The sequence below is a fragment of the Aspergillus ibericus genome (genome assembly GCF_003184845.1).
Source record: "Aspergillus ibericus CBS 121593 unplaced genomic scaffold BO80scaffold_9, whole genome shotgun sequence".
Lineage (NCBI taxonomy): Eukaryota > Fungi > Ascomycota > Eurotiomycetes > Eurotiales > Aspergillaceae > Aspergillus > Aspergillus ibericus.
In genome coordinates this window covers 51,098-65,684 of record NW_020292107.1, presented here as the reverse complement: position 1 = coordinate 65,684, position 14,587 = coordinate 51,098, and the positions used below count along the sequence as shown (strand labels likewise).

Here is a 14,587-nt window from a genome sequence, read left to right as displayed (position 1 = left end):
GCCTTGTCACTACCCTCCGAACACCATCCTCATCATCATTACTCTCCACAACCACAACCAAACTCCTCCAGTCCAACTTAACACAACCAACCAACCCACAAAAATGCACCTCACCACCACAACCACCACCCTCTTCCCCCTCCTCCTCCTCCTCTCCACCACCACAACCGCAACCCCCACCCCCTCCAACCCCACCCCCTCAACCTCCACCCCCTCAACCTCCACCTGCGGCACCTGCAACCCCCTCTCCGGCGAAAACCACTGCGACATCACCACCTCCTGCATCAACACCGGCACCCGCTTCCACTGCGCCTGTCGCGCCGGCTACAAAGCCTCCCCCAATAACTGGGACAACACGAAACAGTTCCGCCTGAATGTCCCCGGGTATCAGTTTTTGGTCTTCACGCCCGAATATACCCAGTGCGATACGCTTTGTGATAATCCGTATGGGGCGAGCGCGCAGCTTTGTTCCGAGGTGAGGCTTTGGGAGGGGTGTGCTGTTTAGGGGTTTTCTTTGGGGAGGGTGTTGGGGGGTAGGGAAAGGGGAAGGGGGATAGGGATAGGGATAGATGGGAGGTGGAGAGGGACGGACGGGATGTGTGTGCGTGTGTTGGGGGTATTATATGGAGTATCTGTACTGTACTGATTACTGTGGTGGTGGATATGGAAGATGTACACTCCTTACACAGTTAATATCATTCAGAACGTTAATTGATGGTTCATATTGTTCCAAACCCGTCAATGACACCGAACACCGACCCATCCTCGAGAATTTAACATGTCTCATGTACGTCTCTCACGTATGAAGAATAGCCAAAGTGGCAAAATAACAGTAGGAAATACGAAACGAGCCCCGTGTGCAATGTGCTAGATTAAGTAGTAGCCTCTTACATGTCCATATTATCAATGAAAACCAGACGGGTGTCGTTGGCCACCAGTTGCCAGACCTGGGGAGAGAATTGTTAGCATATGTCGCTACATGGAAAACAGGCAGACTCACGTTGTTGTTCTGGTAGTCGTCAATCGCCTTCGTGAGCTGATCGTCCGTGAAACCCTTGGCAAGCACTCGCTCCCGGATTCTCCGCATGCTCAGCTCGCCCTCGTCTCCGTCACCCACAGCCGCAGCGCCACTCTCCAACATGCTGCGGATCAGGTAGTAGATCTTGCTGGTCGGGCTCTGGTCCATACCCGACTGGCCATCCGTGGACAGGGATGCCTTGCTGACCTCGACCAGGCGCAGCGCTTCGTCCACATCCTCCGTGACGACCTCCTCGCTGAACCGGAGACGGGCCAAGGCCTGTGACAGACGGACGACACCAAGCAGCGTACGGGGCGTTACGTGGGAGAACTGCTTCTTCTCCGCCTCGTCCTTCTTCTGCTGCTTTCGCATTCTCACGTAGGCTCCCACCATGTAGTCCGAGACCGAGGAGGGAACAACGGGACGGTAGGTACGCGCCTTAGCAATGTACTGACGGACTTCCTGAGGCGTGAACATAACACCAGCATCCTCGGTTTCAGGGTGTTTGTTGTGCATGTGGACGTAGGTGACGTGGCTTGCAAGTTCCTCGTCTGCTTCGCGCGAGGGGGTATCGAGAATGAGGAACATGACATCGAAACGCGAAAGCAGGGCTGCCGGGAGGTTGATGTTTTCAACAGGAGATACGCGGGGGTTGTACCGGCCGTACAGCGGGTTGGCTGCGGCCAAGATAGATGTGCGAGCATTGAGGGTCGTTGTAATGCCCGCCTTCGAAATGGAGATGGTCTGTTGTTCCATCACTTCGTGGATCGCCGTACGATCCGTGTCGTCCATCTTGTCGAATTCATCGATACAGCAAATACCGTTGTCAGCCAGAACCAAGGCACCTCCCTCTAGCACCATTTCATCCGTTACCGGGTCCCGCATCACAGCAGCCGTAAGACCAACACCACTGCTTCCTCGACCAGTCGTGTACACACCGCGTGGAGCGACCTTGGCAATATATTTCAGCAGCTGGGACTTGGCAACACCAGGGTCACCCATAAGGCAGATGTTGATGTCACCGCGAATGTGCATGCCGTCGCCCATCTCCTTCGTGACACCACCAATGAGAAGCAGAAGCAACGCCTTTTTCACATCAAGATGGCCGTAAATTTCCGGAGCGATCGATCGCGACAGGTACTCGTACATATTTCCAGACTTCTGGTACTGGTCGATCTTGCGGAGGGTTCGGCTGTCCATGTTCGTGTCGTTGTACGACTTCTTGTGCTGTGTAATATGCTGGGCTTCCATGTATGTATCAGTCAACAAGCCCGCACGGATGGCTCTGAACCCTGTGTAAGGGGTAGGGAGGAAGATGCCTGCAATGTCAACAACATCACCGGGGTTGAGTTCGCGGGTGAGGCTGCCATGGCAGTGGATGGTCATGGTTCGTGGGATGTGTCCAACAGGCACCTGGTCCGCCATTTCTTGGATTTTGACTTCCTGGAAAGGAACAAATTTCGAAGCGCGAGTGGAGAGGAACAGCTGCCCCTTAGAGTTATTCGTCTTGCATTCTGCGGACACACATTCTGACATCGGAAGGAATTGTTTCGTAGTGACCGGCTGGAACACTTCGCATCCACAGCGGTCACAAGTGTAAGCGTTGATTTCGACAGCTGGTTTCACATCCGAGACACGTGTGGTGATTCCCCGAACAGTGATCAAGCCACCGATGTGCTCCGCACGTACATTGCGCACTGCAAGGGCCTTGGACTGGCGGTCGCTGCTTGATCCGGAGGGAGTGAGGGGCTTGAAGTTTATCGTGTACCGGCGGGTCAGCTCTGGGGGGAAGATCGACTGGGCAGCATCTGCATCAGCATTGGCTTCCGCAGCCATGTTCATGGCCTCATTCCGCTTTTCACGCTGCGACATGATCACATCAAGCACGTCATCTTTGAACCTGCGCCCGATTAGCCTCGACTTATTGATTCGCTGCACTTCCTGCATACGTAATATCCTTGCTTTCCTTCGGCATCAGATCATCAGCCGCTCGAGAGAAGAGATCGATGTAATGGTATGTGTTCTTTTGCACGGATTCAACCAGCCGCAGGTCTTCGTCATCATCCGAGAGGCCTTTCTCATACTGCAATCGGTTAGGCGTCATTCGATCAAACGGTCGGGAGGAAGCGCTTACTGTGGCGAGATCATCCAGCTCGATCAAGATATTTGTCCGCTCGCGGTCAGCGACCTCCTGCAGTAGTTGCATGTATTTGAGCTTCGGTTCCCGACGTCTGCGGCCGGCTCGCTGTGCGCCGCCCTCCTGGTCGACATCGTCCATAAAGTCATACTCGTCGCTAGTGCCATCTTCGTCGATGTGAAGGTCTTCGATAGCTTCTGTCGCAGCCGCTTCCGAGGCCGACTCAAAACTCTTAAAGTGCTTCAGAAAATCCTTGAAGGCATCCAACTGCGCTTCGTAGTTGACGTTGAGGGTGTAGGAGTTGAGAGCCATGATGCGACAAGGCAACGAGCCAGTTCAATTGACCGACGCTGGCAATGGAGGCGGGTTGTGATCGTGCTAAAATCGCCTGGGGCCGAGAAGGTAAAAAGAAAGGCGGCGGTTAGGCCAAAGCGTCCCTTGGCGGAGTTCTCAGTTGGCGGTCGCCGTCCAGGAAACTTGCACTTTTCGGTGCCGCAGCAACCCGTCACGTCGCGACGCGTCCATTTCGCGTCGCTCATTCCGCATCGTGTGCCAGTCCAGATCGGGGCTAGCGCTATAGACACGTGTATCGGAGAGGAACAACTCTCGGCCCGACCATCGGCGGCGGGCCACCTCGGCCAACGGCGAGTGGTTGGTCTGCGGAGTCAATGCGACAGAGTCCGGGGAGATGCTGAAGTCTGGTCTTCTTTCCTTCTCCCCAAGAAACCCCGGCTCTATCCCTCTCCTGCTCGCTGACATACGAGCGTGCTAATTTGCGCCTGAGAATGGCCCCCAGAAAGCCCTCCACCACAGCGGAAGTTTCCCTGGTGCCTCTGAAGAACTGCCTAGTAAACCTGCCACCATCGCTGGTCGCACTGCTGGTCAATGCCAATACTGTAAGCCAGGCTTCCGTCGGGACAGGCGCATGAACTCCCTGTCCTAGCTGACCTTGAATCAGGCCGCACAAAATGTAATTGTCGAATTACAGTACCGCCCAACCACTGGGAAGACCAATGGCAGCCCCGCGCAGCGGTCGTGCTATCTAGGATGGACGGGAATGCCGAGCAAGCGGAAGCTTGCTCCGGTTGTTGGAAGAGACGGTATCAGCAGTGCCTCTGCTGCCAGAGAGCAGGACATCTCCACCGTTGAGCTGGACACAACGTTCGGAAGGGTCTTGGGCCTTGCTGATGGACAAAGGGTAAGCGTACCACTTGATCCGCGGGGCTCCCGCTGATGCTAATGCGCCTAGGTCGGGATATACATTCATCTTGATCCACCCGTTGCTCACACCATCAATATCGAACCGCTGACGCCGGAAGACTGGGAGAGTATGTTTTAGGATCGTCACCATCTATAGTGTGCAAATTTGGCTAATTTCCTGCAGTCATTGAGCTCCATGCTACGTTCCTAGAGCTCAACCTTCTGTCTCAGATTCGGGCTCTACCCAATCCTACGTACACCGCAACTCAACCCGAGCATATGCATCCTCTTGCATTGCATCTATCTCCAACGTCGACCGCGAACATTGTCATTACGTCTTTGACTCCCGCCCCGCCCAATACCTCACCTTTCGCCAAGATTGCGCCCGACGCAGAAGTTATCGTCGCTCCAAAGACCCGTCCGAAGGCTACAAGAGGATCCCGAGGGGATAGCCGGAGCGTTGCTGGAAGCAGCAAGAGGAGTGTTGGGGGACGGAGCAGCGGAAGCACGGTACGGCCAAAGAGCAGTCGGTCCGACTCGACAAGCAGGGGCTCTCTCTTCTTCCGAGGAATCGACCGTCAACTGTCCGATCAATACTTCGACGAAGAGGCAGAAGAAGACAATAACGAGGGGTTCCGCGTTTGGGTTGATCCGGACATGCTTGCCACAAACGAGCTTCGGGGCGCCGGTTGGGCTTGCGTCTCGGTCGTCCAGCCAGCTGGTCTGAAAGCTCCGCCCGATCCGCAGCAACAGGTGGAGCAAACGGAACAAAAAGGCAGCGATGCTGGAACACCGGCAACTAAGCTAGTCGCGAGGTTAATTCCGTGGACTGATGCCCCGGATACCCAACACATTGCTGTCTCGACTCTGCTGTCTGGGGCCCTAGGTGCTGAGGGTCTGGTAGGTGGTATTGTTCGGGTCGAAGCGGCTCCTCCACCGTTGCAGCGGTCTGCAGTGAAAACGCTGAAGATGTTTCCTTTCATGGGTGATGCGTCTAAGAAGAAGGACGGATTGAAATTCGGGTCTGACACCGCCGCCGCGAGGGATGCATTGGCAGAACGTATCAAAATCCTGTACGGTGGTTCTGGTCTGGATAAGGGGCTACTAGCGGGACCTTTGACTGATGGGATGGTCCTACCAAGTACCGACTACCAGACCACCGGGACCGTGTTCGATGGTGCTATTCTCCGATTTGACCCTCCACTGAAGGGCAGTTCCGAGACAGCCAAACCCGCGACAGGATGGGTCTTGGGGTCAGACACCAAACTGCCACTGGAAGTGCAGGCTGAAATACCCCGCCCAGCAGAATCGAGTTCATCTGCCCATCCATCGGAGGATGCATTGCCTTCCGCAGTTCCTGAAATGGTTGGAATCGACCATATTATCTCGCAGGCCATCGATAACTTGACTAAGTCATCCTCCATCTTGCTCACTGGTGGTCTTGGATCTGGAAAGACAGCCTTGAGTCAACTTCTGGCCCACCGTGTGCGGAAGGATTACCTCTTTAACGTGAAATATTTTTCTTGCCGGAAGCTTGTAACTGACGAAACCCGCATTTCGAACATCAAAGAAACGCTGAATCGCCTTTTCATGTCCGCTTCCTGGTGTGCCCGTCTCGGTGGACAGTCAGTTGTGATCTTGGACGATCTCGATAAGCTGTGTCCTGTAGAGACAGAGCTCCAGGTCGGAGGAGACAATGGTCGCAGCCGCCAGAACAGTGAAGTGATCTGCTCCATGGTGCGCGAGTATTGTTCTATGAACTCTTCCGTGGTGCTGCTGGCCACAGCGCAGTCGAAAGAGTCTTTGAACAATGTCATCATTGGAGGCCACGTCGTCCGGGAGATCATCCACTTAAGGGCCCCAGACAAGGAAGGTCGACGAAAAGTACTGGAGCAACTCACCATTCAGGACCGGGGCACTCCGCCTGCGATGAATGGTCATGCGCGAAAGTCCAGCTCCGCGACTCAGGATTCGTGGCTGAACCCTTCCAATCCCGGCAGTCGTCCCAGCTCAGCTGGAGCAGACGGCTTTGTGCTTGGTAGGGATGTAGACTTCCTGGATCTCGCTGGCAAGACGGACGGATACATGCCCGGCGATTTGGTCCTTCTTGTCTCGCGCGCCCGGAATGAGGCCCTTATTCGCTCCGTTCAGGATTCCTTGGCCTCGTCAAGAGCCATTACCCTTGGGGCCGATGATTTTGAGAACGCCATTAAAGGCTTCACTCCTGCGTCTCTTCGAAATGTTACTCTTACCTCGTCTACTACGACCTTCTCCGCCATCGGTGGATTAACTGAGACCCGCAAGATGCTTCTTGAGACGTTGCAATATCCCACCAAATATGCTCCTATCTTCGCACAGTGCCCGTTGCGTCTGCGCTCGGGTCTGCTGCTCTACGGATATCCTGGTTGTGGAAAGACCCTTCTCGCTAGCGCGATAGCAGGCGAGTGTGGCCTGAACTTCATTAGTGTCAAGGGTCCGGAAATTTTGAACAAGTATATCGGTGCGAGTGAGAAGAGTGTGCGGGATCTATTTGAACGAGCGCAGGCTGCTCGACCGTGCATTCTCTTCTTCGATGAGTTTGACAGTATCGCGCCCAAACGTGGTCACGACTCCACGGGTGTCACCGACCGTGTGGTCAATCAGCTCCTCACCCAGATGGATGGTGCCGAAGGTCTCTCCGGGGTATATGTTCTCGCCGCGACCTCCCGGCCCGATCTGATCGATCCCGCACTGCTGCGACCAGGACGTCTGGACAAGTCTCTGATTTGTGACATGCCCAACCATGCGGACCGGCTCGACATCATCCAAGCGGTGAGCAAGAAGCTCGCGATGAACGAGGAAGTTGTTGCCCGCCTGGATGAAGTGGCAGCCCGTACAGAGGGTTTCTCCGGTGCTGATTTGCAGGCTGTGGTGTACAATGCTCATCTTGAAGCTGTTCACGATGCTCTCGGAGACCACTCCGTGAATGACAAGTCCACGGCCAAAAGTGGCACAAAGCCGTCATCAACGGGCACCAGCACCAAGTCATTCATCCAGTTCCTTTACTCGGCCACGGAACAGGAAGCTGGAAGTGTGTCGATGCCTTCTCCGGCAGTTGTCGCGTCTAAGCTTGATGCTATCAAGAACGCACGACGACGCCAACGACAGTCGGAACAGGGCACGACCAGTACCCAGGCAGCGGCACCCAACGGGGCCGCTCAGGAGGAAACGCGCGAGGAGATTGTTGTCCGGTGGGAGCACATGGAACGGTCTCTCAACTCAACACGCAGCTCCCTCAGCCAAGCCGAGAGACGACGTCTGGAAGGGATCTACCGGGAGTTCATCTTCGGTCGAAATGGCGAGATGCCCACCGGCGAAGGCAGCCAAGAGATAGGAGGACGAACGAGCTTAATGTGAATCATGTACAATATTTATTCCTAGTACATACCACTGTTGCAATATAAGCAAAATATATCATTAAAACCAGTCCTACTGCCCAACCCCCAAAGTAGGGAGTATATACCTTTAGATTAGAGAAGGAAATGGGGAAGAAAAAAAGAACAAGTCAAAGCGAGATTCGAACCCCCACCCTCTCAAACCGTCAACCTTAAGCGTCAAAAAACCCCTACCTCCAAAACCAACCCGGTAAAGGTGCACAAAAAAACTGGTAGCTTCTCTTTGATTGAGCGTGTCATCCTTAGTGCAGGGGCCATGCTAATCTTCTCTGTATCGTTTCAAATTGACCAAATGCCCGAAGGCACTGATTATAGGTTTACAATGGGTTATATAGGAAGGATGGTAGGAAATGGAGCAGCTTGATTGGTTGGGTAAGCGAGGACGGGAAGGGGAACATCAAAACATTAATTCCAAGTTCTAAGCAAATCTTACTACAAACTAGATAGAGTACGTCAAGGGTGAGAGGTCAAGTGCGGTAAGTATGATCCGATCTTCTACAGAGTACAGGAGAGATGTAAACTGCGGTAAACATGCATCCGATAGATTTACTCTCAGGTACTAATTTAAATGAGCTGTGAACCTATCTACCGGAGTAAGCACACCTCCTTTGGACAGACAGGGATCATGCCTCTCGACCAATAACATCTCTCGTGGAACCGAGATGTGAACTGCGGTATTCATGTATCCGATCTTCTAGCCTACAGTACTCCGTACAGGGGAGTGTAAACTGCGGCGTCCATACATCCGACTAAATGGCTCTAAGGATGTACTCCCTGCTTCTTTTGACCAATCATATATGCTGTACGGGCGAGATGTCAACTGCGGTAGACATGCATCCGATAGATTCACTCTCGGGAATAAATCAGATGGGATGTGAACTGCGGTAAGGATACATCCTACATGCAGGGATTGTGGTATTTCTCCACCAATAACATCTCTCGTAGGGTCGAGATGTGAACCGCGGCCTCCATGTATCCGACACTCTACTGTGTACGGAGTAGGCTACAGAGGAAGTATAAATTGCAGTTTCTCTACGTCCGACAAAACTGCTCTAAGGATGCAACCCCTGCTTTTTTTTTTGGCCAATCATGTTTGGTGTACGGACGACTTGTCAACTGCGGTAAGCATGCAACCGATATGATTACCCTCAGGCAAGTACGGAGTATACAGATGAGATATGAGCCGGGGCCAGCATACCTCCTCTAAAATGCAGGGGTTGTGGTATCTCCCTACCAATAACATCTCTCGTAGGGACGAGATGTCAACTGCGGTCTCCATGTATCCGAAACTCTACTATGAACGGAGTCGATAGGCTACACAGAAAGTGTAGACTGCGGTTTCCAAGCACCCGAAGAAACTGCTCTAAGGATGTAATCCCTGCATCTATTGACCAATCATATTTCGTATACGGATGAGATGACAACTGCGGTAAGCATACATCCGATGAAAGAAAGAGCGTAGCATGGATTGACGCCGAAGCCTGCCGCCCTGATTGCTAAGTAATGAAGCTAACTTAGCCGAGGAGTAGCAGTCAACAATCATGAAAGTGCCTGCCATGAAGTGATTTAAAATCCCTCAGGCAAGCTACAGTGAATAGTCTACACTGACATGTGTGTTTCCAATGGATTTCATCTATAATATGTTTGCTAGAATTCGGGATTGGCCTTGACGGTCTTCACCTTATAATGTTTCCCATAATATGTTTAAAGGCTAGATCGGCCACAGTCTCACTGATGTGCAACTGACATGGAAAATGTTGAAATACCCGCGTCTATATCTTGCCTGCTCATGATAGAACAGGCTAGGTAGGTTGCTGAACCGATCGAGTATAGATGGTTGAGTTTACTTTATTAACTCCGCCTGATTCCCCTATATTATACAAATACTGTGTACTCCCTAGATCGTCCTCCATCGATCAAATGGCACACTGGCACTAAGCCCAGACAGGTCTAGTTTAGCAGCCTGCAAGACACCAAAATGGCTCCATAGCGATGACGGACCGAGTCCCCGCATGCTAGTCTCCAGTCTCCACACCTGTCTTGCCACAGTCTAGAATCTACTCCGTAGATACCCTCGATCTAGAGATGTCAGAGGGGTCCGAATTCGATGGCGAGCTGGAAATGCTGTCCGAGAAGCCAGGAACCAAGTATCTGAATGCGCCGTCTGATCGGCATGGGCCAGCGTGGCCGGTTTGCGGGTCTAGTCTAAGGACTCGAATGTCAGTGCAATTCTTGGATCATGTCTCAATGTTATGTAGGCAGACATGCTAGATATGCATAGGGTAGCGAGGTTCTCTGTATGGATCTAGATCAGGAATGATATCACCACTGAACCACGGTAGCATTCTAGTGACGCTAGAGCTGAGAAAACAGAGAAGCACCCGGGGGGTTGAAGATAGAAAGAGCGTGTCGATCTACCGCCCATGTCGTTTCATTGTAGAGCTGTTCAAATCTCGAGTGTGTTCAATTTATGTAGAATTATAGGTTCTCGATGGACGATGTTCAGGTGCTGACTCCATAAGACTGTCCGAGGCTGTTATGCGGGGGTCAGCCAATAGCACTCCCGTCCAGCCAACTCGGTCTCCAGGGCGACCAGTTGCTACCATACTGCCTCTGTGTAACATGATCTATCCAATTCAGCTCAGTGCTCACGATCCTATCGCAAAAGAAGCTCCGTCCAAGCTACGGCCGTCCACGGGCACCTTTTCAAGTCGCAGTTTCTAGAACCACGTCAACTTCCCTCGTTTCCTGGAACCAACAAACGGTACAACGGTAGCAGCACCAGCATGACGTTTAAGACGCTTGAGGCTCGCCTCAGGCACCTGTCTGTCCGCGATGAGAACGATTGGAACGATGAGAATAATTCTCAGCAGAAGTCCAAGGTAGGTTTGCGTCGAATTATCCTTTCAAGCACGCGTTGAGGGTAATTGTTGACAGGGGCAGGCTGCAACCACCAGCACACGTTCATCCGATAGAAACCGACCGTCGGAAAGCTCCAGGGCTGTTATTTCCCAAGGGGCTCAAGTAAAAGGCGAACAATCTCCTCGGCGATCTCGAAAGCCCCTCTCAGTCATCTCGACGCAGGCACCCAATAAACTGGCCAAGGCGGAGGGAAAAGACATCATTGGTACCAAGCAACAAAGCACAGCTGCCAATCATGTCGCCTCTCAAGTGTCTCAAACCAAAGACGAAAAAGCCCCTTCCCGGGCTCGACATGCCCTCGCTGTGGTTATTGTTTCACAGAAATCATCAGATGCAGCGTCCAAGGCAGGAGAACACCATGTTGGTGAAGCCAAGCGACAAAGCACAGTCGTGACTTCCCAAGTGACTCAAGCCAAAGGCGGACGACCTATTCCCCTCGTTCGACGCACCCTTTCTACATCCAACGCAGCGGTCAAGGCAGAAGAACATTCCGCCCCGCTTATCAAGCAACCTGTCCCCAAGATATTCCATCTCGGCATGTTTGAGATTGGCCGACCCCTAGGAAAGGAAAAGTTTGGGCGAGTATATCTTGCACGAGAGCGACAGACTGGCTTTGTTTGTGCGCTGAAGGTACTGCACAAGGATGAGATCCAACAAGGAAGAATCGAGAAACAGGTGGCTCGGGAAATCGAGATTCAGAGCAATTTGCGCCACCCCAATATCCTACAACTATACGGTCACTTCCACGATAAGAAGAGAATAGTCCTGATTCTTGAGTATGCTGGCAAAGGGGAGTTATACAAGCACCTGCAAAGAGAGAATCGCTTCCCGGAGTGGATGGCTGCCCAATACGTTGCACAAATGGCGAGTGCTTTACGATACCTACATCGTAAACATGTCATACACCGGGACATCAAACCCGAGAATATCCTTGTGGGTCTGCACGGAGAGCTGAAGATGTCGGATTTTGGCTGGAGTGTTCATGCGCCAAGTGGTCGGAGGCTCACGAAGTGTGGAACACTGGACTACTTGCCGCCAGAGATGGTCGACCCGAAGAGATACGAGAAACCTTATGATGAAAAGGTGGATCTATGGGCCCTAGGGGTTCTTATGTACGAGTTTCTGGTGGGAAGCGCACCTTTTGAGGACACGCCGGTTATGACACAGCGGAGAATCGCCAGGGGTGATATGACGATTCCTTCTTTTGTTAGCTCTGAGGCCAAGGATCTTATCAAAAAGGTAAGTTTATCTTTCGACAGCAACAACCAGATACTAACAGGGATCCAGTTACTTGTGGTTGACTCCGATCAGAGGATATCTCTGGAGCAAGTCCGACAACACCCCTGGATTGTAAAACACTGCGAGGGCGTAGCAAAACAAGATAAGCCCAGTCAAGTCAGTAGTAAGAGGTAGCTATAGTTCAATGCTATCGAAGCCATCGGAGGGGTCACTGGCCAGTGTCTCAATTAGTGATAGTAGTGCATCAGAATCTCTTGGGAAAAGCTGTAACTGAACTGTCAATACAGTAATGAAAACATCTGTCTGCCTAAGACGCAGGGGTCCAAGTGTCTGTCACCGCCTGGAGCCACACCTCTGCCGCCGCTAGCTACAGGGACCACAATCATCCACTCCTGATGTGGTGCCTTCTTAGTCTCATCAGTGTGGTCCTTGGTGATAGGTATAGTCAAGATGCTGACCAAGCTTCCGCCAGAGTTATTGGATATGACCATCCGCCTAGTAAGATGATCCCTCCTTAAACCTTGTGCAAATAGCTTATCAGTGAAGATCGATAGTCGTACGGACTTGAGGCGTCTTTGTGAAGTCTGCAGGCGGCTTCATGATATAACCCTACCACATCTATACCGCCCCCTGATCCTATCTGCGCCGGAGGTGCTGTTCGAGGACCTGGTCGCGATTCTGGAGAAGATACCACGGAAATACTTAAAATACACACGGGAATTTGGCTTCACTATTCCCATCCACGAGCAATTCGAAGCCCGTTGTGTCCACCACGATGCCAAGGAACACATCATAGACGATGATGTCGAGGCTGGGCTTCCAGACCTATTGCCAGATGATGACAATGTTGAGTATGGGACGATCGATGGCGAGACGGATATAGATGAGAGTATGGAGGAGGTGAGTAAACGCACCTGCTTGAACACCCGACACTTGGAAGTGCGATGGTTGATAAATTAGTACAGGGTCAAGTCATGGACCCTTTCTTTGACTTCAATAGTGTCTTGAGCTCTCTGAGGTTCCCAGATGATCAGCTACGAAGTTTCCGGTTAGCACCGCATTACTCAACATGGGCAATCTACTTATGTGAATACAGGTGGGAGGTAGGAACATGTATTCCGGAAGCCATCTTTTACACTATCCTTAGCAATCAACGACATATTCAATCCATTACTTTGATCACAGGCGGAGAATGTGGTGCAAGTCAGTACTTGGTGGATCTTGTCCAATTCAGAAGACTACGGTCCCTTGACTGGAAGGGACTGCATCGATATGACGACTTCAAAGCCGTCAGAGACTGCATCAAAGTCCATGGCCATCAAATCCAATCCCTCACTCTCGATCTCTTGATCTGGGATCGTGCAGAGGAAATATGGACTGATGGATTTCGTCAATCGAGTTCCCAGCCCACCAGAGTCCCAGACAACTTCTTCTCACAAAGAGTGCTCAATCTCCACCCTGGAGCTAAAAAGATCATACTTTCATCTCTTGAGAATCTTCACCTGTCAGCTGTGTCGTTTAAACATACTGATATGGAAATGGCGCATGCGTTCAATATCGAACACCTGAAGAGCCTCAAGTTGCGAAACTGCCCGGGATCCCTTGACTGGGTACGACGGATACACAACGCTGGAAAGCCAATGGAGCTGAAATCTTTCGAGCTGGGTTTTGATCTCGATAGTCTTGGGAAAGATGGGTATACGCACATCACGGAGACGATCTGCAATTTTGTCCAGCACGTTCCCAATCTAGAGAGTCTCTATCTAATGCTCCCTGAGCCTATGAATTGGACCACGCTCACAGATAGACTGTCAAACCATCGTTATCTCAAACTCTCTGTTATGCACCATCTGACGGATCGAGGTGGTCAGTACCTTATCGATGGAGATCTAGCATGGCCTTTGCATTTGGAAAATATCCTACAAAGAACACATTTAACTTGTTTTGGATCTTCCATTCCAGCTAGGACCTTGGTATGTGCTGATTCACAAATCTCTAATTTTGTAGCTCCTAACTGAGAACTAGGAAATGCACTTGCCAAGGATGCAACCGAGACCATCCTGCAAACTGCTACATATTAGAACAAGTGGAGTTATTCTTGATAGACTAAGTGTTATTAAGTCTGGGCAACCGAACTGGTTCTCTGACCCTCTATATACCTATCAGTATGGTGAAGGTAAGCGAATCCCACCCATAGAAGTCCACAATGAAGATGCAAAGGAGTCTAAGTCGAAACAGGTTTTCCCTATGTACTCGATGAACATGTAATCATGTTCGCGCACTGGGCGTTCAGTGCCGATGGTCTTCCGGACCTTCAAGTCATCGCCTGGGGAGACTTTTCATATGGCGGCCGCTATTCCAAGGTGAATCTTCTCCTTTGTAGAAATGGTGATGGAATCTGGCACTTGACCCCTTCGAATACCGTTGCTTGGAATGTTTTCCAGGATAATTTGGATATGCTGGCAGCTTGTCCTTATGATGATCTCCTAATGCTATGATTTATTTTGCGATGGAGAGACTCGTGAGATTCTTCATTTACAATAACAATACGGTATTCTCCATTGTTAAGATCCTACCATCTTCCAGTATCATAGAGAACGTCCGTTGTTGCCCGCGTGCCCTCTATACTTCGTGCGG

General features: G+C 51.5%; 5 protein-coding genes across 5 annotated transcripts; 4 read left to right on the top strand and 1 right to left on the bottom strand.

The window, feature by feature from the left end:
- Positions 1-103: 103 nt before the first annotated feature.
- BO80DRAFT_442539 (putative adhesin) lies at positions 104-505 on the top strand (the record flags this gene model as incomplete). Its single annotated transcript, XM_025721272.1, has 1 exon — positions 104-505. One exon carries the CDS (start codon positions 104-106, stop codon positions 503-505), a length of 402 nt encoding a protein of 133 aa, XP_025577732.1.
- Positions 506-680: 175 nt separating this feature from the next.
- Positions 681-3,626, bottom strand: BO80DRAFT_491685 (DNA replication licensing factor MCM7). The gene is made up of 4 exons (XM_025723717.1): positions 3,153-3,626; positions 2,968-3,101; positions 1,001-2,918; positions 681-947 (listed from the first exon to the last, which is right to left on the bottom strand). Exons 1-4 carry the CDS (start codon positions 3,465-3,467, stop codon positions 888-890), a joined length of 2,427 nt encoding a protein of 808 aa, XP_025577731.1. The 5' UTR covers positions 3,468-3,626; the 3' UTR covers positions 681-887.
- A 210-nt stretch (positions 3,627-3,836) lies between these two features.
- Positions 3,837-7,813, top strand: pex1 (AAA family ATPase peroxin 1). Its single transcript, XM_025716655.1, has 4 exons — positions 3,837-4,051; positions 4,114-4,353; positions 4,405-4,483; positions 4,540-7,813. Exons 1-4 carry the CDS (start codon positions 3,941-3,943, stop codon positions 7,749-7,751), a joined length of 3,642 nt encoding a protein of 1,213 aa, XP_025577730.1. The 5' UTR covers positions 3,837-3,940; the 3' UTR covers positions 7,752-7,813.
- Positions 7,814-10,424: 2,611 nt separating this feature from the next.
- Positions 10,425-12,203, top strand: BO80DRAFT_500236 (aurora family serine/threonine-protein kinase). The gene is made up of 3 exons (XM_025724225.1): positions 10,425-10,671; positions 10,727-11,950; positions 11,999-12,203. Exons 1-3 carry the CDS (start codon positions 10,576-10,578, stop codon positions 12,122-12,124), a joined length of 1,446 nt encoding a protein of 481 aa, XP_025577729.1. The 5' UTR covers positions 10,425-10,575; the 3' UTR covers positions 12,125-12,203.
- A 154-nt stretch (positions 12,204-12,357) lies between these two features.
- On the top strand, positions 12,358-14,469 carry BO80DRAFT_376327 (uncharacterized protein). The gene is made up of 5 exons (XM_025716654.1): positions 12,358-12,448; positions 12,497-12,850; positions 12,916-13,923; positions 13,976-14,126; positions 14,189-14,469. The coding sequence occupies exons 1-5, from the start codon at positions 12,401-12,403 to the stop codon at positions 14,446-14,448; spliced, it is 1,821 nt and encodes a 606-aa protein (XP_025577728.1). The 5' UTR covers positions 12,358-12,400; the 3' UTR covers positions 14,449-14,469.
- The last annotated feature ends 118 nt before the right edge of the window (positions 14,470-14,587 follow it).